The following is a 24,470-nucleotide window of genomic DNA, read 5'->3' as shown; positions in this document are numbered from 1 at the left end:
AAGCTTTGACAATGCAAAAATATTTGGTCATCTTGTGATAAATTCTATGGTATCGATTCGGAATGGCATAGACTTGCATATTCGTCATATTTAAGGCAGCATCGGCAGCCGATGCCGATAGTGGTAACAAGTAACAACTCCCATTCAGGCTGGTCTTATCTCATCTTGTAGCGGTGGAGAGGTCTCTCTGGCTCAACGTGGGGTGAGGTCCAGGCTTCCCAGCCATGGACGACAACTCTTCCCTGGGCAAAGTCAGCATTTCCACCCTGGAGGACAACCGTTCTCTGGGTAAAGTGAGCGTTTCCACGGAGTCTGTGGCCACCGTCACCAGTGAGGAGTTTGTTCTGGTGCAGACCGGAGGAGGATCGCCCCACGGCTCTGAGGGCAAGCCAAGGCTGAAGGTCAGACACATGTGAAACCTCCTCCTGCTCTGACATAGCTTGGTTGTTTTGGATAACCACGTAAAGGAGTAGTTCAGCCCCAAAATGAAAAAGATAAATCAATTACACACCCCATGAAGCCTTGAATTCATGGAGATTGTTTGTTTTTTGTCCCCTTCCTAAGTTATAATAGGATGATTTGATGTTACCACTGGCACTGAGTGACACGAAATTGCTTGCTCTGGGTGGGATCTCCGTCGGTCCTTTGCTCTACATATAATGTGTCTTGAGACAACTTGTTGTGACACTTTAACTAGAAAAAGTGCCCCTCAGGGCTACAGTCCTCCACCAGTTTGTGATAGATAGTGTATACTGGTTTGCCTGATGTATGGATAAAACAGGCAGATTTGATTATAAATGTTTCTTCCTTGGCCTCTAGGGAGTGCACCCTTTGGCCTCCCTTTGGTTGTCTTCGTGTCCTCAACATTTGGCAGAAGGAGAAGAAAAATACTGACAAATACAATAAGGGACCAAAGTCCCGGCCTTTGGGCTTGTCCCCTTAAAACGAGCCTCATTTGAGTCTCCTACCGGAGAGACTGCCGGTCATCGAATTATTGGCAACAAAAAAAAATCATTGCTAAAGTGGAACAAAGCTATCAAAACAATGCGATTACAATTAAATGTTAATGAACAAATGTGTAATCAGAGCTCTCTCTCTCTCTCTCTCTCTCTCTCTCTGTCTCTCTCTCAGATGTCAGTGAACGGCAGCGAGCAGCTCCAGAAGGCCATGGAGGAGGTGTTAGACGACGACGACGAGCAGGAGGAGAAGAGCAGCGTGGAGAAGATGGAGAAGACAGAGAGACAGATGGACAGACAGCCAGAGACACAAACAGAGAGACAGACGGACAGACGGCCAGAGATACAGACAGAGAAACAGTCGGAAAGACAGGGGGACACGGAGGTCCCCAAAGAGCACAGACCCCAGGCAGTAATCTTGGACAACGTTGGTCCTATACCAGGTACCTTGTTCTGCATTTCAAACATTCCAGATTAAAATACTTTTTGGTCCTATACCAGGTACCTTGTTCTGCATTTCAAACATTCCAGATTAAAATACTTTTTAGCAGTCACGTACTCATACATACAAGGCTCAGCTAGGAGCAGTGTTGATTTCATCGACTAAACCTATGACAAAAACATGTTTTTTTGACCACCTTTTTTCAATGACGTAAATGTAATAAAAACAAAACAAAAACTAGGCTATGATGACAAAAACTAAGACATTCACAATAAACAAATAAAAACTAGACTAAAATGTTAGGGAGGGACTAGTGGAGAGTACATCCAGTAGAACTAGAAGACAAATCATTTTATGTTTGGTTGTGCTCGGATGTCGCAATCTGAAAATAGCAGATCTACAAACTCACAACGCATCGACATGCTGTGAGCGCTGGCTAGGAGGAGAAAGAGGTGCACTACCAGCTATAGTACGTGCACTACCACCATCCTCTCCAGACTGGTGACATGGTGCTCTGCTCTGGTTAAACACAACCATAATGACTGCTTAGACTAGTTCCTTACTAATCGTTTTGAGTTTGAGTTTTCTTTTCCCTCTCGAACAGTACAGCGTCTCTGTATCAGTTTAATTGAAAGAGGAAAGACATCTTGGGTATTTCTACATTTCTATGCTGGTATATGGTCATTCCTGATGCCTCTCAAGCCTATCATATGGCTGTTATAATTAATAACACATTATTCTTTTGGTTAATTCTCCTCTTTTGAATGGCACAACCACAACCCCCCCCCCCCCCCCCCCCCCACACACACACACCCCCACCTCCAGTCAAATAGTGACGGGTATCTTTTTTTTGGTCCTTTATGTCCTTCCTGTGTCTGTCTTCAACTTCCTCTTCCTCTACCGTCCTGTCTAAATAAAAACATCTTTAATGTAGGGCAAGTTATATTTTTTTGTTAAAATAAAAATGTTTCTGTTGAAAGCATAAAGCACTATATTTCTGATAATTGCTGTAGCAATAGCAGTCTCCCCGTCTCTTCAGCTCTTTAATAAACAGTCATTTAAAGGTTTTATGACATTCATTTTCATTTATTTTTCTTTTTTCTTTTAGGTTTTATGACCTCAATTACACCCAAAAAACCTGAACTTTGAACATTCAGTGGATTTTCTGGGGTCTGAAGTTTTCTTTGGAGTTTTTTGGGCCTTTTGAGCTACAATGAAAACAGGCAACACAGTGAAACAGTGACATCTGCTGGCAAATCCCATTGACATATATGGGATTTGCAGTAAGTGATGTCACTTACTGCCGGCAAATCAGACTACCTGTTTGAGCCAGAAAACCCCAGATCACAGAAAATCTACTGAATGTTAAAAGTTCATGTTTTTTGGGTGAAATTGAGATTAGAAAACCCAAAAAAAACCAAGAACAATTCCAAAACCTTTTGTTTTATGTCACAATCCCTTTAATAATACATTTTCAGGTGGATTGCAACATTTCGTACAAACAAGGGAGAGTACCCATTTATCAGCTTCAAGTTCATAGTTCCAGTTCCATTCTTGTCTGCTCATTTCTCATTTCTTTGTGTGTCATCACTTCCAGTTTAATCTGTATCCTGATTCCTGACTGAGCTCTATATCCTGATTGATTTAAATTGTTATCCCGACTTGTTTAATAAAGAGCTGGAGAGACATGGAGACACTTATTTTAATCAAAGTAAACCACTTACCCTCACTTTGAACACAATTATAAACCTCGCTCAAAGGTAACGGATGCTTTATTTTGGTGGCAGTGATAAGTGTATTGTAGAGAGAGTATATTGGTGGAGAGGAGTTTATGATGTCGTTTATAGCCCCTCTCATTGTTCTGCTTCCTGTTTGCGTGTTTAAGGAGACACTTCCTTCCTCTGTCCCTCTCACTCATTCGCTATGTGTAGGTTCTATGCCTAACAGCCATATTGGAACGATATTGGGCCTCTTCTTTTACATCCTTCACAGGTCTTACCGATTATACCAAACAAAGCTCTGTTCCATTTTTGTGTAGAACAGTAGTGGTTCTCAAACATTTTACTTTCAAGGACCCCTATAACTCTGAGAGTGTACAAATGTACACTCAGTTACACATCTGTAGTGTTTCCAGTTAGCCAACATGCACAATATCAGCACACTGACTCTGTTTGACCAGAATATGGAACAGCCTTCATTAGTAAGATTCTTTACAATATGGCTGCATATAGCCTGTGTGTATGTTGTGACAGAGCGTTGTGCATCGACCTAAGAAGTGCAAATTCAGCTTCACTTGTTTTGTTTTTTGAGTGGTGCAACCACTCCTATAGACAGCTATGTGTGTCCCTGGGTCTGTACCCATGGGTCTCTGGGTCTGTCCGAGCACGGAAATAGCGTTTGTTCACCACCAAGTGTCAATCTTGCACAGCCCTAACACACACACACACACACACACACACACACACACACACACACACACACACACACACACACACACACACACACACACACACACACACACACACACACACACACACACACACACACACACACTCTTCCTCTTCCATTTGTCTCTCTCATTCTCTGTTGTTCTTACATGTCCTATGAGTGTTTCTCTCATTCTCTTTGTCAGTCATCATGTCTCTGTCTGTCTGTCTGTCTGTCTCTCTCTCTGTCTCTCTCTCTCTCTCTCTCTCTCTGGTCAATGTTTGATGTCGTAGATGTGATCTTCTATTTATAGAGGCACTGTAAATAGAACACTCGGTATTGTCTGTGTTATAACTGTGACGTGTCATTTACATAAACGTGCACACAGTGGACGCACGCCACGTGCACCTATAGTAGTCACATACTGTTTTCTGTACTTATCTGTGTATACAACCCAGCATTTTTGAGTCGTGTGATCAGATAAACCCTGTGTGTGTGTGTGTGTGTGTGTGTGTGTGTGTGTGTGTGTGTGTGTTGTGTGTGTGTGCGTGCTCTTGTGTGCGCACGCTTGTGTGCGTTTGCGTGCGCAAGAGTGAAACCTGGTATTTCCTGTCATTCTTTGCCTTTCTTCAAAGCACTGAAAGTCTGCTGTGATAGATAAAGAGAGGGAGAAAGATACATGATAGAGAGAGACATGATAGAAAGAGAGACAAGATGTATTTATTTACCAGGGACAATGCACAACATATCAACATTTCACTTTTGAAATTAGCCATTTGGCAAATGTTCATCTGTAGTCCCTGAACAGGCTGTTAACACAATGGTGATCTATAACTAACACAATGGTGATCTATAACTATCAATACAAAACATAGACCTACCGTTCATTCCCAGATCGCTCCAACTCACTGCCCCGACCTCATATGAAGTCTAGAGGCTTAAGGAGTAACACATAGACAGTTAACCAAAAAAATAGTTTTACATTTATTATTACGCACAAATTGAGTTTACAGAAATATAAATATCAAAAGTATAAATAGGGAAAGCCTATATCTAAGCCTAACTAAATACAAACGGAGTCAAAAATGGATCTCAAAGGAAATGGCAGTACACCCCTACCAATGCTTTCCTATTGAAAGTGATACACTCAAGAAATATTTTGAAATGCAACTACGAAATAGCTTAGCTATAGTCTGGACTATAAGAAGAAAAACTAAACAAATAGTGTTGTCTCCTGCCTTTATTTTCTTCTTTCTAATGATTTGATCGGCCCAAAATATTGTGTTCATTGTCATGATTTGTCACGATCCGAGTTGGCTTTGTCCCGGCGTAACCGTCTTTAAATAAATACTTTAAGAAAAGCCTATGGGCAAAATGCATTGGGATTCATTTCCTGGGCCACTCGTCGTTCTGAAAGGGGGTGGGACTGCGACGCTCTATAGGGCACAGAAATAACAGAAGTCAGTCAAGAGGGTTAACACACCATATGAGGCCACATGGGGCCGTAACCCGTAACAGCGTCTCATTGCAAGCATTTACAATCAATAATCTTTATTTGTCACACTCACACAGGAGGGTGACCAGATAATAGATAAGAAGTAAAAATGAAAAGCAATATCAATATGGAACGGTAGCATAATAAACCGTAGCATAATAAACCACATAAATATGTTTACAATATATTTGTATGTGCATACAGTATGTATTGTTAGCAGCAAATGTGCAAATAATTCAGAAGAATCTAAGAGGCTTAATTTGTGTACAGTATGCATCTTTAGCAGCAATTAATTTCACTCCTCTATTCACTTGTCAATGCAAAATGCAGACTTTTAATCATCACAACGTTACTTGGGGTGTGAGTCATTTATTTCCACAGGGTTTGCAAACATTCTGTTCATGCAGTAGCGGTGGTCAGTAGCGGTGGTCAGTAGCGGTGGTCAGTAGCGGTGGTCAGTAGCGGTGGTCAGTAGCGGTGGTCAGTGCTGCTACTCTGTGACGGGAACTGGAACTGTACGAGGAAATTCAAAGACGCTGTAGATGCGTTTCAGTGGACATGGACAACATTCATTAACACATGTCTTGTGTGTGTGTGTGTGTGTGTGTGTGTGTGTGTGTGTGTGTGTGTGTGTGTGTGTGTGTGTGTGTGTGTGTGTGTGTGTGTGTGTGTGTGTGTGTGTGTGTGTGTGTGCGTGCGTGCGTGCGTGCGTCTCAGTGAGTCCGTCAGTGTGTGGTGGTCCTCCAGCCCCAGAAGAGGACAGTGTCCAGTTCAGTAAGCTGTGCTACCTGGGCTGTACGTGGGTCAAAGCCCCCCGCAACGAGCCGGAGGCTCAGAGAGCCATGGCCACGCTGAGAGAGGAGAGTGCCATCCCCATCCCTGTCACCCTGCACGTCCCCAACCACCCTGACGGCTGTGTCAGGTACGTACACCACTGTACCGAGTCCTCTCAGGCTATCTGGGATCACAACTGCCGGCGCAACATAAGGAGGGAAATGGGCTGTGCTTTCAATCATGTAAACATGTTTCATTGGATGGATGGATGGCTCTAACAACCCGGTTTACCTAGAGCACCCAGCTCCCCCATCTGACGACGTTGTCAGCGCTCTGTCTGATACAATAGCCCACTGGTTCTCCAACCTTTTCATGCTCTGTGACCCCCCAAAATAATCATATTTGAACTGGGACTCCCCCACCCTGATAAGCACTTGAAATGTAGGAGTTGTTTAACATTTGGTAATGTTTAGTAAGATGCATGACAGTACTTTCCAAGGGTTTTAGCTTGGCACAAGATGGCATAATATGACTGTGTCATTCTTGTTTTTACCACTCATAAGACATATCTTAAACATTAAAGTAGGGATGCTAGGTTGAAAGTATATCTACAGTAACACGATCTAACACACACAAGTCCTCCTGGCTCACTCGTAATCTTGTTGACGGGTCTGGTGTTGTCAAAAATCCTTATTTCCTAATCCTAATTTAGAGTTCATATAGGATTGCAGTCAATGACACGGTTATTTGCATGAAGTCTATTGTCTTCATCCATTGTCTGCATAAGGACAAACCATGTATTGTGTTTTTAGGGTCGTAGATAGAACCCTATTAGAATTAAAGGTGCTGTATTGTGTTTTCAGGATCGTGGACCAGGCCTCGGGCACAGAACTTGCGTCGTTCCCCATCTACAAGGTTCTGTTCTGCGCTCGGGGCAAAGAGGGTTCTGTGGAGGATGACTGCTTCTCCTTCACTGAGAGTTACAGGAGCTCTGAGGACTTCCAGATCCATGTGTTCTCCTGTCACATCAAAGAGGCTGTGAGTCACAGTAACATGTGTTTACTTAACCTTAAGTAACATTATAATTCGTATAAGTGACATACAGTACAGTTGTTATAAATGGTAAATAGTGCATTTATATACTAGCTCCTTTATACAAGGCGCTTTACAATGATTGTGCATTACATTCACACATTCATACACTGATGGCAGAGGAAACCATGCATGCAACCTGCTCATCAGGAGTAATTAGGGGTTCAGTGCATTGCTCAAGGACACTTTGACACTAACTCTGGGGGAGCCCGGGATCGGAAGGTGTGTGTGTGTGTGTGTGTGTGTGTGTGTGTGTGTGTGTGTGTGCCTCCACGGTGTGTTGTTAATATGTTTGTGTGTGTGTGCATCTTCAGGTTAGTCGCATCCTCTACAGTTTCTCTACAGCGTTTAAGCGCTCGTCTCGTCCGTCAGCTCCAGACATCAGAGACGCCTCAGTGTGTGTGTCTCCTGACAGTGACCAGTTCACCTTCACCGCCTCCCTGGAGGTCAAGGAGGATGACGGCAAAGGAAACTACAGGTTAGATAGCAGCACTAACTGCTAAATATGATTATAGAGTATGCACATGTGTCACTTTGCCACCGGGACACGCCCCCCTCATTTACACTGAGTGGCAAAACATTGAGCAGCATATGGTGCGTTGGAGTTTGGAAGCGCTCGTTGGAAATCACTCAACGGTCCTGCGTACCACCTGTTTCTAAATTGCGCATAATGCCGGAGGCAGAAGGACGCTGCGTTATAAAAAACGAGGCTTCCAAACTTAGAAAGATAATCACCTGCATGGAATTTATTGACAGAAAGTAGCTCACATGTCAAAAGTTGGATTTTTATTAAACAAAAACTTTGCAGATAATTCAAGATTTTGTTGCAGCTACAATGTTGGTGAATTTAAGGTTGGTTAATGCAATCAGATATGACATAGGAGTTTTCTGTTTGCATGTATGAGTTGTCTAGGCCAGAAAATAGTTTTTTGCCACTCAGTAGGGGACGGGTCCCCAGTGCTCCCACCCAGCCCTGAATCGCTAGCCACCCTCATTAAAAAAATATGTTCTGGCGATGAAGTGAAACAAAATGGAATTTCAGACTGAGTGTCAGGCTAGGTCCCCAGTTCAAATATGATTATTTTGTGGGGGTGGCGACACAACCTGAAAAGTTTGAGAGCCAATGTGATAAAGAATATAATGGGGCTTAATGCTGTCCTCTTCTCTCCTAAGTCCTGTTCCTAAGGACAGAGAGAAGTTGTTCTTCAAGCTGCGTCAGGGGGTTCAGAAAAAGGTGCTGGTGTCTGTTCAGCAGATGTGTAACAAGGAGCTGGCCATTGAGAGGTGAGACTCCATGTTTACACTCATAACATTGTTTTTTTATGACAGCTATGATCTGTTGTAATGGAAATGAACCAAATATTGAGCAATGAATGTAGTGAAGTCAGTCTACAGTTCAGTCAATAGCATCAACAGAGGGAAAAATAACAAAGAATCTTTATAGTTCAAACACAGCTTTGTACGAAACTCTTTGTACGATAATCTGGGTGTATTGAAATCACACACATACACACACACACACACACACACACACACACACACACACACCTAACTCTGTCACTGCCAAGTTACCTTCAACACATGCACGGGCGTGCACATACGCACCAGCTCTATATAGCAGGGAAGCAGCTAAGCAGACCTAGCCTTTCAGAAAGACAAACTATCCATAGTAATCAGCAGGATGACCACTAGATGGCGCCTCCGTCCTGAACATGATATGTTATACAGTGTGGTACCGTCCACACTGTTTGATCTGATTCATATGGACCAATGCTATATGGAACATGTCCAATAAGAGAAGACCACACCACCAGCTATATGGAACATGTCCAATGAGAGAAGACCACACCACCAGCATATGATGGAACATGTCCAATAAGAGAAGACCACACCACCAGCATCCAATAAGAGAAGACCACACCACCAGCATCTGATGAGCAAACCCTCATCAGAATTCCAATTATGTTTTAGATTTTATTTATTTATTTATTTTTGCTTATTTTGAGCAACACCCTGCACATAGAAACAGACACACCAGTTTGGTGTTCAGCAACTCCTTGTTCAGAATGTCCGCCTTGTCCTCCGCCTGGCACGCACACACACACACACACACACACAGGGCCTTTCAAACGTGAATCGATATAACGCGCCTATAGTTAATTTTCAATGAGACCTGCATTTTTGCGCGAGGAGACCAGTCGTTGATCCAGGCAACAACGCCTGTGTTCACTCGCTTCCCGTTTGAAAAGCCCCTTATACTGTTGTACTGGGAGCTGACCAGTACAACCACAGTCTGAAACTGTTGTACTGGGAGCTGACCAGTACAACCACAGTCTGATACTGTTGTACTGGTCTGAAACTGTTGTACTGGGAGCTGACCAGTATAACCACAGTCTGATACTGTTGTACTGGGAGCTGACCAGTACAACCACAGTTGTATACTGTTGTACTGTGGGAGCTGACCAGTACAACCACAGTCTGATACTGTTGTACTGGTCTGAAACTGTTGTACTGGGAGCTGACCAGTACAACCACAGTCTGATACTGTTGTACTGGGAGCTGACAAGTACAACCACAGTCTGATACTGTTGTACTGGGAGCTGACCAGTACAATCACAGTCGTATACTGTTGTACTGGGAGCTGACCAGTACAACCACAGTCTGATACTGTTGTACTGGGAGCTGACCAGTACAACCACAGTCTGATACTGTTGTACTGGTCTGAAACTGTTGTACTGGGAGCTGACCAGTACAACCACAGTCTGATACTGTTGTACTGGGAGCTGACCAGTACAACCACAGTCGTATACTGTTGGCCACTAAGCAGCTCCGCTGGAGCAGTTGGGGCTTCAGTGCCTTGCTCAAGGGCACTTCAGGAATAGGAAATAGGAACATCATTTTGATCTAATTTAACCATTAATCAGATGCATCCTATACTACAAATGAAAACATGTGAGCAAAAGATTTGTGCGCAAAATTCGCCAGGTCTATGAAAACAAGCCCACAAACGAATGCCATTCAACACGCTACTTACACACACTACGACTCGCTTAAAACTCGCGGACCTGGCAACTCCACTGTTGCTCCACTGGTCTATGAAAACAGGCCCAGAAACAACAAAACAGGCCCAGAAACAAGGCCTTTCACCACGCTACTTACACACACTACTCGCTTACAATTCGCGAACCTGGCAACACTGTACCGTCTTCTCATTGGAGCCTCTGCTCCAAACCAGCTCATCCTGCACCCGGATGTTGTCGGCGACTCATCAGATCGTTGTGCATTTCACACTGCAGGAGTGTTTTCTTTTTAAATCGTCTGTCATTATATCTTATCACACACTGCAAGAGTTCACCAACATGCGATCCAGACCCGATACATATAGGCAGCGGCTACATCATTTGTTTTTTTATTCCAATTCATTATGACATGATGCACGTGCAGGATGTCTCTCTCGCTCTCTCTCTCTTTCTCTCTCTCTCGGCACGCCACACACACAGGAATAGCCATGCAGGCTACACTTTTGGGCTACACCTTTGGGCTACACACAGGGCGGCGCCGAGGCATGTAGCGAGACAGGACGTTATAATCTTGAGTTTCATTAAATAACTCTGTCTTTCTCCGCACACGTGCACACAACATTATTCAAGTGAAATGCGTAACGCCAATATTGGGCTAATATAGGCTACCAATATGTGGGTAGCCTACAGGGATTTACCGACGGAATGAATATATATATATAATCATCTATACCAGGGGTGCCCACACTTTTTCTTTTATTTGAGAGCTACTTTCAAAACGACCAGCTCAACAACATATAGCTACCAAATAAAACTATCATCCCATTGCTGAAAATAGTTACAAAATGTAATTGAGGGGCCTTTCATAGGCTACATATAAGACAAACGCACATGGAATGGGAAATAGAGGGGGGGAAATGGAAATGGTAGGGTTATTTTTTTTGTTGGTATTTGACTTTGCTACTGATGATTGTAAGCAACAAGTATTGCATTGTGTGTTTGAGCTGACAGGCCCTTTTTGATGTCAATCAATCAAGTCATCTCAAGCAGCAGATGCAAAAATCGTTTTTTATATTAAAATTATATATATTTTTAGGGGCATGTCATGTGGTCTACCTGCAAAGCCTTTGTGATCTACTGGTAGATCGTCATCTACCTTTTGGCCACCGCTTAACGTCAGATCAGGGGTTTTGTCTGTGAGCGCCAAAAATGCTCCCCGACAGCATAATCGGAGAAAATGTGTGTACGAGCCATAATGTGTTGACTACACTACACTAATAAGGACACATAATAATAACTAATAACCCATCCGTTACTACATGTGGAGTCAACTCCCGCAATTTCCTTATTCCCATAGTGCGCTGCAACGTAACTCTGGGATGAGCGGCCCGGCAGGGCCGCGAAATTCTAGTAATGCACAAGAGATTATTCATGTTTTCTAATGGCTTGCACTGCAGGCAGGTTCAAGCTGTATTATGTAACTGTTTTGTGAATACATTTTTATTTTGAGTATGTTAATACAATATTACTTCTCCCTGCTCTTCTATTGAAACATTTAGATCCTGTGCTTGGTTAGACACAAATTTTGACCTGAAGGTCACAATTCTATTTCCCCCCAGAGCTAGCAGGCAGGCTCTATTTTCTCAGTGTTAGTGTGGAGACACAGGTTAAAATCCAGGGTACTACAGTAAAGTTACATAGTGCTGCTTTAAAATAAGAATAGTACAAAAGTCGTTGCCTACATGTAGCTGTGCGTTAGTAGGCTACTTCCTGCTTTTTGTTATTGATAGAGCAGAGCTTGTGTGTGTGTGCGTGCGTGTGTGTCAAAGTCAAAGTCGCACAATTAGTCACACACAATACCGCAGTGAAATTTGTTCTCCGCATTTGACCCATCTCTTGGAGCGGTGAGCAGCGCTCAGGAAACATTAGTTGATTTGACCCCCAATCCAACCCTTTGATTAGATTTTTACAGTCTTTGGTATGACCTGGCCGGGGATCGAACCCCCGACCTCCCAGTTTCAGGGCATGCACTCTAACCACAATGCCACTGTCTGGTGGTGTGTGTGCGTGCATGTGTGCGTGCGTGTGTGCGTGCGTGTGTGCGTGCGTGTGTGTTGCAGGTGTTTTGGCATGCTGCTGAGTCCTGGGCAGAAAGTACGCAACAGTGATATGCACCTTTTAGACATGGTGAGCACTCTTTAAACACTGTTTCATTGGTGAAGTACAGTATCTTATTATTGGTTGGATACATGCTATTATTAAAAATTTGTTGAAATAATGTTCCCACCTTTTTGGCATGGCAGCAGCTTCTTTTTAATTAGTCAAAAACTTTTCATTCAGATTTTCATTTCAATTTGTCAAATAAACCACACTTCTTCATTGGTCAACTATAAGAATACCAGAACGCTCGCCTCAAAACACAGCAAATTCCGGCGAACTCCGGCGAACTCTGAACGTAATCTCAGTACACTATGCCTAAACCTAGCCTTGTTCCTAAACTTAACCTCAGCAAAACGGTGCCAAAAACTAACCTATTCCTAAACTTAAGAGCAGTAAAACGACGCCTAACCCTAAACTTATTTTCCTTATCCTCAGTAAAACAAATACAGGAATACACAAACTAAACCGCCCCACCGAGTGTTTGGCTGAAAAAGATGAGGGTGAGGTTGTTTTGAGGCGAGCATTCCCGTTACCTACAAGCCTGCACCCTCCTTTCATTGATCAGATACTGTTCACCACCTCTACGTTATCCACTTTGTGATTGGTCACACAATAGTTTTGACACCTTTTGAAGCTAATATACGTACAGCATGTGAGTGTGATTAAAATGTGACCTTGTATGTACATTACAATGAATAAATAAAGTGAACTGCTGTCCAGGAGTCCATGGGGAAGAGTTCTGATGGGAAGTCGTACGTCATCAGTGGAACATGGAACCCCAACATGCCCACATTCCAGGCTCTCAATGAAGACACCCCCAAAGGTGAGACCCACAATATACTGTGTGTTTGATTGTCGTATTTCTTAACCATGTCAACGCTTGTGTCCCTATTTTGGACACATTTTCCAAAATGGTGTGTGTGTAATATGAAGGTATGTTACAAAATAACAGGTGTATATGACTGTAGCAGTGGTCCTGGTGGTGTAATATAACCTTTAGGGCGAGGTCGCTTCTCGCCCTTACTGGTAGTTTAACTCCTGCTTCTCAACTGTTCCGTATTCAGAAGCTCTGTTGTTTCAGCGTTCTCACCCTCAGGGTGTCTTACTGGAAATATTAATGTATTCTACACATAAACTTTTATATAACAGAATATTTATGCATTGTACACGGGTGTATTAATATTAATGTATTGTACACCTAAATGGGTGTATTGATTTTCATGTATTGTTCACCTAAATGGGTGTATTGATTTTCATGTATTGTTCAGATAAACAGGTGTACATGACAGTAGCGGTGGACCTGGTGGTCACAGAGGTGGTGGAACCCGTCAGGTTCCTGTTGGAGACTCTGGTCAGGGTCTATCCAGCCAACGAACGCTTCTGGTATTTCAGCCGCAAAGCCTACAGCGACACCTTCTACCTCAAACTACAACAGGTACGATAATAAACACCTTCCAGTGTTCATTTTGTCAACTAAAACTATGACTTAAAAAAAACTTTTTTCACTGTCGAAAAGTAAATATGATGATACAAACTATATGACTAAATATTGACATTTAGACACTGACATTGACAAATAGAAACTAGACTAAATGTTATGGAGGGACTAGTGGAGAAGAGATCCAGTAGAACTAAGACATGACATTTTATCTGGGTGTTGTGCTCAGAAAATCTACAACAGGCTTGTACATCTTCTACTTTCAGCAGTATAGTATAAATCAAGCATTTATGCCATCACGGCCCACCAAAATACATACCGGTAACACCTATATCTTGAAGTACAACAGGTAAGATAAGATACCATTTACTGCCGTCTTTCACATGCTTTTTCCACAATGGTGCACGCTGCCGTTGACGCGTTTCATGTGTTTGAGCCTTTTTTCTCGTGAACGTGGATGTGAGTGGCTCATTACTAAATCGTTGCTACCTTGCGGTTAACATATTAACGTTTCTGATGGTACGGTAGCCACATTTGTATTTTGGTGTGAACTTTGATAAAATACTGAATCAATATTGTCAGTCAAAGTTAAGAAGACCTCTACCTCATTATATCGGAAGATAAGACAAGATATTTGTTCATTTGAACTCTACAACAAAGTATTAACAGATTAAGAAATGCCAAGTTAGTAATGAACTCAAATGTTCAATTAGCTGTTAGTCATAGAATGATTACCCAATCATCAAATTGCTGTTATTACTAGCAATTCTCATTGCAGTGTGTGTGTGTGTGTGTGTCATCAAAACTCTTCAAATTCAATGGAAAAAGCATGAAATGAATGAGTCCATGGGCAGGAATAGATGTGGTGTGATAACAGATGGCAGTACAGTGGCTCTAGTAATTATAGCAGAACATTGGTTCTACTACAGCAGCTCTAATTGTTACAAGCTCACCGAGTGGTTAAATTGGAATTTATTTTAATAACGATTCAGCAATTATTCCTGTAAAAACCCAAAGCCCTAGAGCAGTGGTTCTCAAAGTGGGGTCCAGGGACTCTCAGGGTTCCTTGATGCAAGTCCAGGGGTGCCACAGAATATTTGGAATCACTTAACACTACACAAAATCTCTTCGCCAAAGGTAGCCGATCTACAAACGACACATAGTAAGCATGTAGATCGGCTATTTATGCAGAATGTTCCTCCCAGGTGTTGTTCAAGTGGTTAAATGTCAATTGTGAAGATAATTTCAATCTGTCCTAATGTATCAAATAAATAACGGTAGTGGGTCGCACACACCAATACTTCAGTTCAAAATATTTATTTCATTTCAGGGACAAACGTTTCGGCTATCCAGCCTTCATCATCAAAAATGAAAAAAATATTTTGAACTGAAGTCTTGGTGTGTGCGACCCACTACCGTTATTTAAATATTTTGAACTGAAGTCTTGGTGTGTGCGACCCACTACCGTTATTTAAATATTTTGAACTGAAGTCTTGGTGTGTGCGACTGCGACCCACTACCATTATTTATTTGATATGTTTTGAACGGGTAAAGCACCTAAAGTCAGAGCGCGGTGGTCACATGAAGAGTAATCTGTCCTAATGGAAATGTCTAAAGTTTTCCTGTATCTTAGGTGGAAAGATGTATGTATTTTAATTGCGTAAAAAAGGCCGCACACACATAGCCACAATGCTGTATGTTTATTATTATCCAACGTTTCGACCTATGAATTTTAATTGCGACCATAGGTCGCAGATTACTATGAAAACCTGAAAAACCTGTCCGTCAGTCGTGTCACACCACCATATATGGCCGTCTCCATATATGTTGATCTGACCTCATCAAGTACAGAATTCATTCCATATGTTGATCTTAACCCCATGCCAAAGCGCTAGCACTCGCCCAGCAGTCTGCTGTCACCCAGGCGGATGCGTACACGCGCACTCGCCCCTTTAGCGCCCTCAGGGCGTCTTACTGGTATAACATAAATGTAAGGTGCTATAGAGTACTGAAGTCCTGACGTCACTCGCTCATCCCCAGAAGTATTTTCTCTATGGAAAATATCATTGGGTCATCTTAGAATCGTCTCATAAAAGAATTGTGGTCCAACAATATACAAACTGTCTTGGCGATATTGTGGGGGAGGTGGCTATCTATCGTTTACGATAGATAGCCTGACTGTCAGTTGATGCTTCATATCCATACGAGTCAAACCGCCGGGACAATTTTGGAACACAGTTCCATATAGCGATCTTAAACATCATCATTGGGATGAAAAACGCGACCCACGTGGGAGGCGTAATTTACGTCAGACATTGGTGCCCTGTAAAGTAATAATGTAATTCTGGATTAAAACGTTATTTTCAGGTGTACAAATACAAAAGGTTTGAGAACCACTGCCCTAGTGTGTCTGTAATAGTGATATGCATGCAGAGTCAGACTGCATTTGGTATTTTCTAACTGGTACACATTGCTAATAGTCTGCCATCCTTACTGGTTGATCTCAAGGTTGTAGGTTGTTGATCCCACTTTTAGTACAGTGTGTCTTCTCTTCCTCTCTGTACCCTTCAGGATTTTAACCATGCACAGTTGATAGTTCCAAAATGTATTCTCTCTCTCTCTCTCTCTCTCTCTCTCTCTCTCTCTCTCCCTCCTTCTCTCCTGCAACGCGTTGTAATTTAGCAATTGTTGCAATTTTTCGGCTTTAGGCTTACGGGTAAAAATGGCAAAATTGATTAAGTGTGTGTTTGTGTGTGTGTGTGTGTGTGTGTGTGTGTTCAGCGCTCAGACAAGGCCAGTCAGGGGGACGTGGTGTATGAGGTGGTCAGCCTGCAGAGGGAGTCGGAGAGACGCAACGCGGGACAACCCACCTCACCTGCTGAGGACGAGGACATTGAGGAAGGTACATAACGCCTGTCTGTCTGTAGTAGTATACTGTAGTAGTATTCTGCAGACAGTGACATCTTCATAATAAATCATACATATATATTCTTCTTCTTCAGACAGTGACAGTGAGATCTCCAGTGGGACAGGGGATGTCTCCAAGGACTGTCCTGAAAAGATCCTGGAGTCCTGGGGAGGAATCCTCAACAGATGGTAAGAAAACTGTTTGCACTCAAACAGGATCAGAGTTAGAGATACTGATGTGTTTACTTGTTGTCACATTTCGTCCTTAAGTGAAGGTAATGTGGGCCAAAATGTCACTCGAAACAGCTCTCAAAGTACTCCAAAAACACTCAAAGAGCAAAATACCAAAAATGCCAGTCCTTTAAGCAAAATAAAAAAAACGTTTTATTCACCTTGCATAGTTCCAACATGTATATACAGCCCACTGGCCAGATTGGCTCCATCTAGGTCTGCTCTGCACCCTGTGCAATCCTACATTGATTGCCGGGGCAGTGGCAGGTGCTCTTATGAAGGCTAGGCCCCTCCCATGGACCAAACGAACCCTGGATTGATTCCGCAATCATACCAGTGCATTCCCAATGTCCAGAGACATCACAATTCATAACATACATTTTAGTGTCACATAATCATCATCATCATCATCATACTATAATTCTAACAATGTCTGTCTGTGTGTGTGTCAGAAACACCGCCGTAGCTCCTTACTGCCTGCACCAATCACTCCCACTTTTCACACAGGCATTGACCATATGAATATGGAGGGCGTAACGAAGCCCTTTTTTCGATTTGACACATTAATGATTATTAATGAATTTATTAGTCAATTACAAACGCACCCGAGCGCAGTACCCCCCACAGCCACAAGGGGGGGGGAATATCTCACAACGGGTAAGGGCTAGTACTATAATAATTATCCACATAATATGATCCACATAATATAATTAAAGAGTTCTCTAAACAAACCCTCCCACTGTTGGCATGGTCCCCATACCCCACAGTAGTTGCTCCCTTCAATGGAGTCAACATTCAATTATCAATCAACAAATACACAATAAATAATGTCAAATAAATCTCATTCTCTGCTAATTCAAACCCTGTTTGTTAACATCAGTATCAGTGGCAGGGTGACAAGTATATTAGTAGAATTTGAGAAATAGACATTGTGACAATTTAGCTGGATATTCTTTTCATTCGTTTTTTGCCAGGTGCTTGAAAAGCACCTGGACTACATTTACTAACGAACATACTGACGGCATTAGCCGTAGTGACAACCGTAGTGTGGACACCTTTTCATGATTGGCTGCCTCTAGGCTGCCTCTAAGCCAATGGGAGACTTAACCATAAAAGCCCTAGTCTGAAAAGCATATATACCCATACTCTGAACTCTTGGAAAATGGAAAAAGGAAAATAAATCATGGCCCCTTCACCTATTGGAGGGCCAGTATCAGTTGCCAGAACCAAGGATGTGAGTTTTCAATGAATCTATATCATGGTTCAAATGGAAGTTTGAAGTTACAATGAGTATACATAGGAAATAATTGTGAATACAAAAGCCAGAGTAGACAAAGTGACTGGTTTCTATGCATGGGAACAGTTTCTTTCTCCAAAAGATCACAATACTGCAGCCTGGAGTATCGCTACAATATTGGGAAATAAAATATCACGATATATTGCCATATCGATTGCCCATCTCTACTTAAAATGGTGATGTCTGTCCTCACAAGTGTAGTAATACAAAGTGTGTGTGTGTGTGTGTGTGTGTAGGCATGGGAACCTGTCCATGCGTCCTAAGGGTCTGTCTGCTCTAGTGAAGCCTGGGGTCCCTGAGGCCCTGAGAGCTGAAGTGTGGACCCTCCTCTCTGGTTGTCATAGCGACCACACCCTGCTAGAATGCTACCGCATACTCATTACCAAGGTAAAACACACACACACACACACACACACACACACACACACACACACACACACACACACGCACAGGAATGCCTGGGTTCATGTGGTTAAATGTGTAGTGCTACAGTATTACTGTAGTCAGCAGAGAGGTCAGCAAAGAGGTCTTCTGGTAATCAGGAGGTCACCGGTTTTCCTCCTGGCCCTGTGTTAACCACACACACACGCGCACGCACACGCACACGCACACAAACACGCACACGCACATGCACACGCGCGCACACACACACACACACACACACACACACACACACACACACACACACACACACACACACACACACACACACACACACACACACACACACACACACACACACACACACACACACCATGAGCAAGGCACTGAACCCCAGTTCAGCTCATCTACTACCCTGAGTAAATAAAGAATATACTCAGCAGTATAATAATTTAGTGCACTATAACTAATGTACCTTGCTATTTTACTTACTGTTGTTGCTAGTCTTTATGTATTTCACTTATTTGTCCCTCATGGTAAAACTCCCACCGTGTCACATTTTTCTTGTAGCCTACTGGTACCTTAATTTGATTTAAAGCTAAAACAAATAGATTGGTTTGATTGTAATTTTCATGTCGAGGTAAAGATTGTTCCAACTTCCATCATCATGAGCACATCATGGCGGAGCGATGCGTCTCTGTTCATCAGATCAGTCTGGGCTAACTAAACCATACAGCTTTATTAAAATGAGGCAAATGAATACAATAAGTATGAATCATTCATTTGATTTAGCAAGAGAGCACATTTATTATCACCAACCGAGGCTGACGCATATAGAGAAAGAAAGACTTCTGCTGTATTTGAATTAAGTTTTACCGCGTACAATGTTTTATATCAAAAAATAATATACATTCGAAATTCGATAGGTTCAAATGGATCGAACCCATGTGGTGTTTTAAAATGAACATTGGAAAGTAATTTTTTGCCAATTCTGGCAGCACTAATGACTTCATAACTTGATTTAATTTACTTAATTTTTGTAATTACTGACAGTACTTAAGCCGGTTTAGTTGACTGCATTCCTGGACTTCAAGACAAAATTAATCCTGCCATATAAACTTGTAAGACGGTTTGTCAGACCGCAAGATTCCATGACATTAGGTTGAGTTTTTAGGCTGGGTGTTGTAGTTTTTGGTCTCTGTGTTGTAGTTTTAGGCTGTAGGCTGGGTGTTTTTGTTCTGTGAGTTATCAAGCACCAGATTATTCAGTTAATGTATCTTGTAATGTATGCATGCTACAGATGTTCACATGTGCAATTACCAAGCCTGTTCTGATTGGATGAGAGTTAGTACCAAAAAAAGGAAAACACACTGGCATGGAAACAACCTGCAAATAGATGAAGCATGTTGCTATGGCAGCTTGTCTTGTCTACTGTACATTCTATAGGTGTGTGTGTGTGTGTGTGTGTGTGTGTGTGTGTGTGTGTGTGTGTGTGTGTGTGTGTGTGTGTGAGTGTGAGTGTGAGTGTGTGAGTGTGAGTGTGAGTGTGAGTGTGAGTGTGAGTGTGAGTGTGAGTGTGAGTGTGAGTGTGAGAGAAAGGCAGATCACAGGTGGGTGTATTAATTCCATTCCCTGAAACAATATTGAAGTTGATGCTGACTCAAAAATGGCAGGAGCAGTCATGTTAGATTTCAGAGCCGCATTTGACGTCATTGATGTTCTAAGGAGTTACTTTTCTTTTAGAATACCGAAGTGTAATGGTAGTTTATCTAATTGCAGTATGTTGTTAGCATGTGGGATAGCCTTAAATACATGCAAAAAGAGCATTGAGCCCATACAACAGGTGAACAATGCAACATTTCAGGGCATTGTCCTGAAATGACGGTCAAGTATGACTGAGCATGTCATTTTCAAAAGCCATGCATTGGAGCACCCTTCAATCTATCAATCTTCATTCCATGAATTAGAAACGCATTTTTAAGAAGTTACTTCATGCCGTGTTGTGAGCTTGTAGATATTTTCACTAGTTTGGGTCCTAATCTTGTCTTTTGTTTTGGGTCACATGCTGAAAGGTTTAGGAACCACTGACCTAAACAGTGACTCAGGAGGTAGAGCGGCTACCTTGGAATTGCAAGGTTTCCTTGATCAAGACAATGAAGCCCTGCTGATGAGCGGGTTGCTGCCTTGAATTGCGTGGTTTCCGCTATCCTCTCTCTGGCCATGTTTTTCATTGGACCTCAATAGTGTGCAGGTAGGATGGACAGACAGACAGACAGACAGACAGACAGACAGACAGACAGACAGACAGACAGACAGACAGACAGGCAGACAGACAGACAGACTCTTTATATATGCTTGTCTTCTGTCTTGTGGTTGTTGTCCTTCATAGACTGTCATTCTATTCTCTGTCTCTCCTCAAAGGGAGTCTAATAAATAATCAGCTCAAGGTTTGTCCTTCATGTTTCTGATAATCGTCTCTTTCTCTGCTGCCCACTCGTCTCCACCGTCCTCCAACTCTCTTTTTATTTCACTCCGAACGAATGCTGTCTCCATGGCGATCTCTCTCTCTCTTTCTCTCTCTCTCTTTCTCTCTCTCTCTCTCTCTCTCTCTCTCTCTCTCTCTCTCTCTCTCTCTCTCTCTCACTCTCTCAGAGTGCTCCTTCTCTAGTTAGCTGACTGTGAGTTTAAACTAATTAAATTAAGCCCTACATATGCTTTATCACACAACATGCTGTGTGCTTTTACAGGGACTACTGTATGTGTTGAGAACATTCTTATTTTGTTATGTATTTAAATATTTGAAGCTTTTTTATATAATGATAAAAACAGGAATGCCTGGGTTCATGTGGTTAAATGTGTAGTGCTATTACTGTAGTTTTGGCAGCAGAGAGGTCTTCTGGTAATCAGGAGGTCACCGATGTGCCTCTTGGCCCTGTGTTAACCCCCCCCCTGCGCGCGCGCTGCGCGCGCGCACACACACACACACACACACACACACACACACACACACACACACACACTCACACTCACACTCACACTCACACTCACACACACACACACACACACACACACACACACACACACACACACACACACACATCAAGACCATATGAACAGGAATAAAACGTATAACGGATATATACGTATTATTTCGACCTCTGTATTACCAACAGTTTTGGACATAATGAGGTCTCCACCTGACAGAGATGCAGTAGTTTTATTGTAGTAATACTTGTATGATTAGTGAGTCATGTGATGTGAGAATTTGGGTGAGAGAGAGAGAGGGAGACAGACAGAGAGTGTCTGGGGGGTGTTGCTGAGTCTGAGTTAGGAGGAGAGGATGACTGTTGGTTACACATTATGGGCTGTATTTTGTGTGTCTTAAGTACCAGGTCTCATTACCTAACTTGAGTAAACTAAAGACCTGGAGGCGTGATCAATGCTCTTTGGCCACTCAGAATAGCCAAATGACATTGATCACGCCTCCAGGTCTTTAGTTTACTCAAGTTAGGTAATAAGACCTGGTACTTAAGACACGCAAGATACAGCCCTAGTGAGTTAGGAGGAGAGGATGACTGCTGGTTACACATTATCTGTGTTTATAATGAGATTGTCCTTACTGTGACCCAGGCAGGCTACCATCAGCCTTATTGGATAGTCTAATCAATAGTGTAGTTTTACTAATACTATGTGGCCCCTGGAGCCGAGCAGAAGGTCACAGGTTCCACCTCCGTACCACTCAGTCTAGTTGTCATAGTGCCCCTGAGCAAGACACCCCTAACTGTCACCCACTGCTCCTGATAGTTTGGATGGTAAATGTATTGATATCACCCACTGCTCCTGATAGTTAGGATGGTAAACATTCTATGATTCAATGCATGTGCAAAATGTACTGTAGAAAATGCTTCTACGACGAATAAAGATAACAGTTATTTTTTATGGGTCAATCTACACGTATTGTAAAAGAAGGTGGATCTGGTTGTGGTAGTAGTAGTAGTAGTAGTAATAGTAGATGAATAGTACTAGTAAAAGTAGTGGTAGTAATAAAACAGATGATTAGTGTTAAAACAGTCCTGGCAGAAACAGGAAGTCATGGGTTCATTGCAACAACAACACGACCACTGGAGCATGAGAGGAGGGGGGGGTGCCAATAGAAAACAATGTGAATGGTGTACATAGGAAACCATTCCGGGGGGGGGGGGGGGGGGGGGGGGGGGGAGAGAGAGAGAGCATCAGGTGCAGTTGGGAGGAGGGGGGATGGAGGGGCAAGAGAAGCTAGAGAGTGTGTGTGAGGGAAAGAGAGCGAGACCTAGCAAATGAGCAAGTGAGAGAGCCAGTGTGTGGCCGGCTAGAGAGAGAGAGAGAGAGAGGGAAGTGCAGCCCAGTCACAGCATCTCTGTGTCTCACTGCAGTAGGCAGCACAGGGGGACACAACTCCCTCTATCCTCCTCTCCTCTCATCCCTCCTCCTCCTCCTCTCCTCTCCCCCCTCTCTCCCAGCACACCAGCATCACTCCGTCTGTGCTCATTTTTCAAAGTGTTTGCTCCTCGCTGCTCTCTGTTGATCGACCGCATTCATTCATTCACATCTGCTGCTCTGGGATCAGCCGGCTGGTTCATTCTGTGTGGAGGAGAAGCGCTGGAGTGTCTTGTTAATGACTGAGCTGAGACCAGCAGACACACACACACACACACACACACTGGGGAGTCGGGACCGCTGTTTCTCTCTAAGGCTTTTTGTCGAGGCTTTTCCGTTGGTTCAGATGGACAGCAGGACGACACAGACACGTCAGACCAGAGGACCGGCGTGTTGAATTGAGACGCTCTAGACACTTCTCTGTCCTTCTAGCACCTCCTCTGTCCTCCTAGCATCTCCTCACACCTCCTAGCACCTCCCTCTGCTCTCCTGCCACTCCCCCCTACGGCCTGTCGCCTCTGGAGAATGTCACGGCCGGCACGCCACTGAAAACAAGTTTATGGGATAAACAAGAGGAATGCGGATTGATTTCACATCACACACACACACAGCGCTGAGCAGTGGAGCTGAACTGGATCAGTGAGGAGTTGTTGTTGAGTGGAGCTGCAGAGTTTACTCTGTTTGGCTTCTCACTGCTCCTGCACAGAGCCTGTTCATCAGCTGCTCCTGTTCTATACCCACCCACCTCGGAGAGCTCCTCTTCTTCTTCTTGGATACTTTCAGTGACACATTGGATAAATCTCCTTGCTGGATAAACCTCCTTGTTGGATAATCCTCCTTGTTGGATACCGTCATGCTGGATACTTCCGTGTTGGATTACTCTTCATGTTCGATGCTGCCATGATGGATAATGTGACACGCTGTGCGGATGTCAGCGCTTGTTTATATGGACTCATGTCACGGCTGTGTCTCTCTGTCTCTCCCCCTGTGTGTGTGTGGATGTGTTGTAAACACAGCCGGGTCCTGCATGTCCAGCGCTGTGTGCTGTGAGCCCCGGCGTGGACATCTCTGTGTTGATGTAGGCTGAGTCTGTGTTTTGATTCAGACAATAGCTGGACAAACAGGCAGCCCAGACAGGCACCAAAACAAACCGAGTGACCGTGACACACAAAACAAAGTAGCAGCCCTGTGGGCCTGCTGCTGCTCTGCCGCAACAAAAGACTATCTTTGAATGTCAGAGCGACGCGTACAGTTCGCTTTCACCCCGCAGAGCTTAACGCAATAGAACAAGCCACATGCTCTTTGGCTGGTTTAATCTGCACTGACTGGGGATCTGTTCCGATAGGAGTGAAAGAGCAGCCTTTCCCTGCCGGAATCGCTGGCCGCCCCACGGTGCTGTCTTTTATTTTTTTACTTTGGTTTCTGCTTTCCACC

General features: G+C 43.3%; 1 protein-coding gene across 1 annotated transcript in view; it reads left to right on the top strand.

Annotated features, from left to right (window-relative positions):
• Positions 1-24,470, top strand: part of rabgap1l (RAB GTPase activating protein 1-like) — a 118,309-nt gene that overhangs the window by 11,906 nt on the left and 81,933 nt on the right. The window contains exons 2-13 of the mRNA XM_083767493.1: positions 172-401; positions 1,132-1,399; positions 6,038-6,242; positions 6,958-7,132; positions 7,501-7,664; positions 8,360-8,470; positions 12,327-12,393; positions 13,087-13,189; positions 13,635-13,801; positions 16,586-16,706; positions 16,807-16,900; positions 18,476-18,626. Of these exons, the coding sequence (XP_083623619.1) occupies positions 225-401; positions 1,132-1,399; positions 6,038-6,242; positions 6,958-7,132; positions 7,501-7,664; positions 8,360-8,470; positions 12,327-12,393; positions 13,087-13,189; positions 13,635-13,801; positions 16,586-16,706; positions 16,807-16,900; positions 18,476-18,626 (1,803 nt within the window). The 5' untranslated portion in view covers positions 172-224. The remainder of the gene's footprint in view (positions 1-171; positions 402-1,131; positions 1,400-6,037; positions 6,243-6,957; positions 7,133-7,500; positions 7,665-8,359; positions 8,471-12,326; positions 12,394-13,086; positions 13,190-13,634; positions 13,802-16,585; positions 16,707-16,806; positions 16,901-18,475; positions 18,627-24,470) is intronic.

This window comes from Protomyctophum parallelum (assembly GCF_964188405.1).
Source record: "Protomyctophum parallelum genome assembly, chromosome: 6".
Taxonomy (NCBI): Eukaryota; Metazoa; Chordata; class Actinopteri; order Myctophiformes; family Myctophidae; genus Protomyctophum; species Protomyctophum parallelum.
The sequence above is the reverse complement of the archived record's forward strand: the minus strand, read 5'-3'. Positions and strand labels throughout refer to the sequence as shown.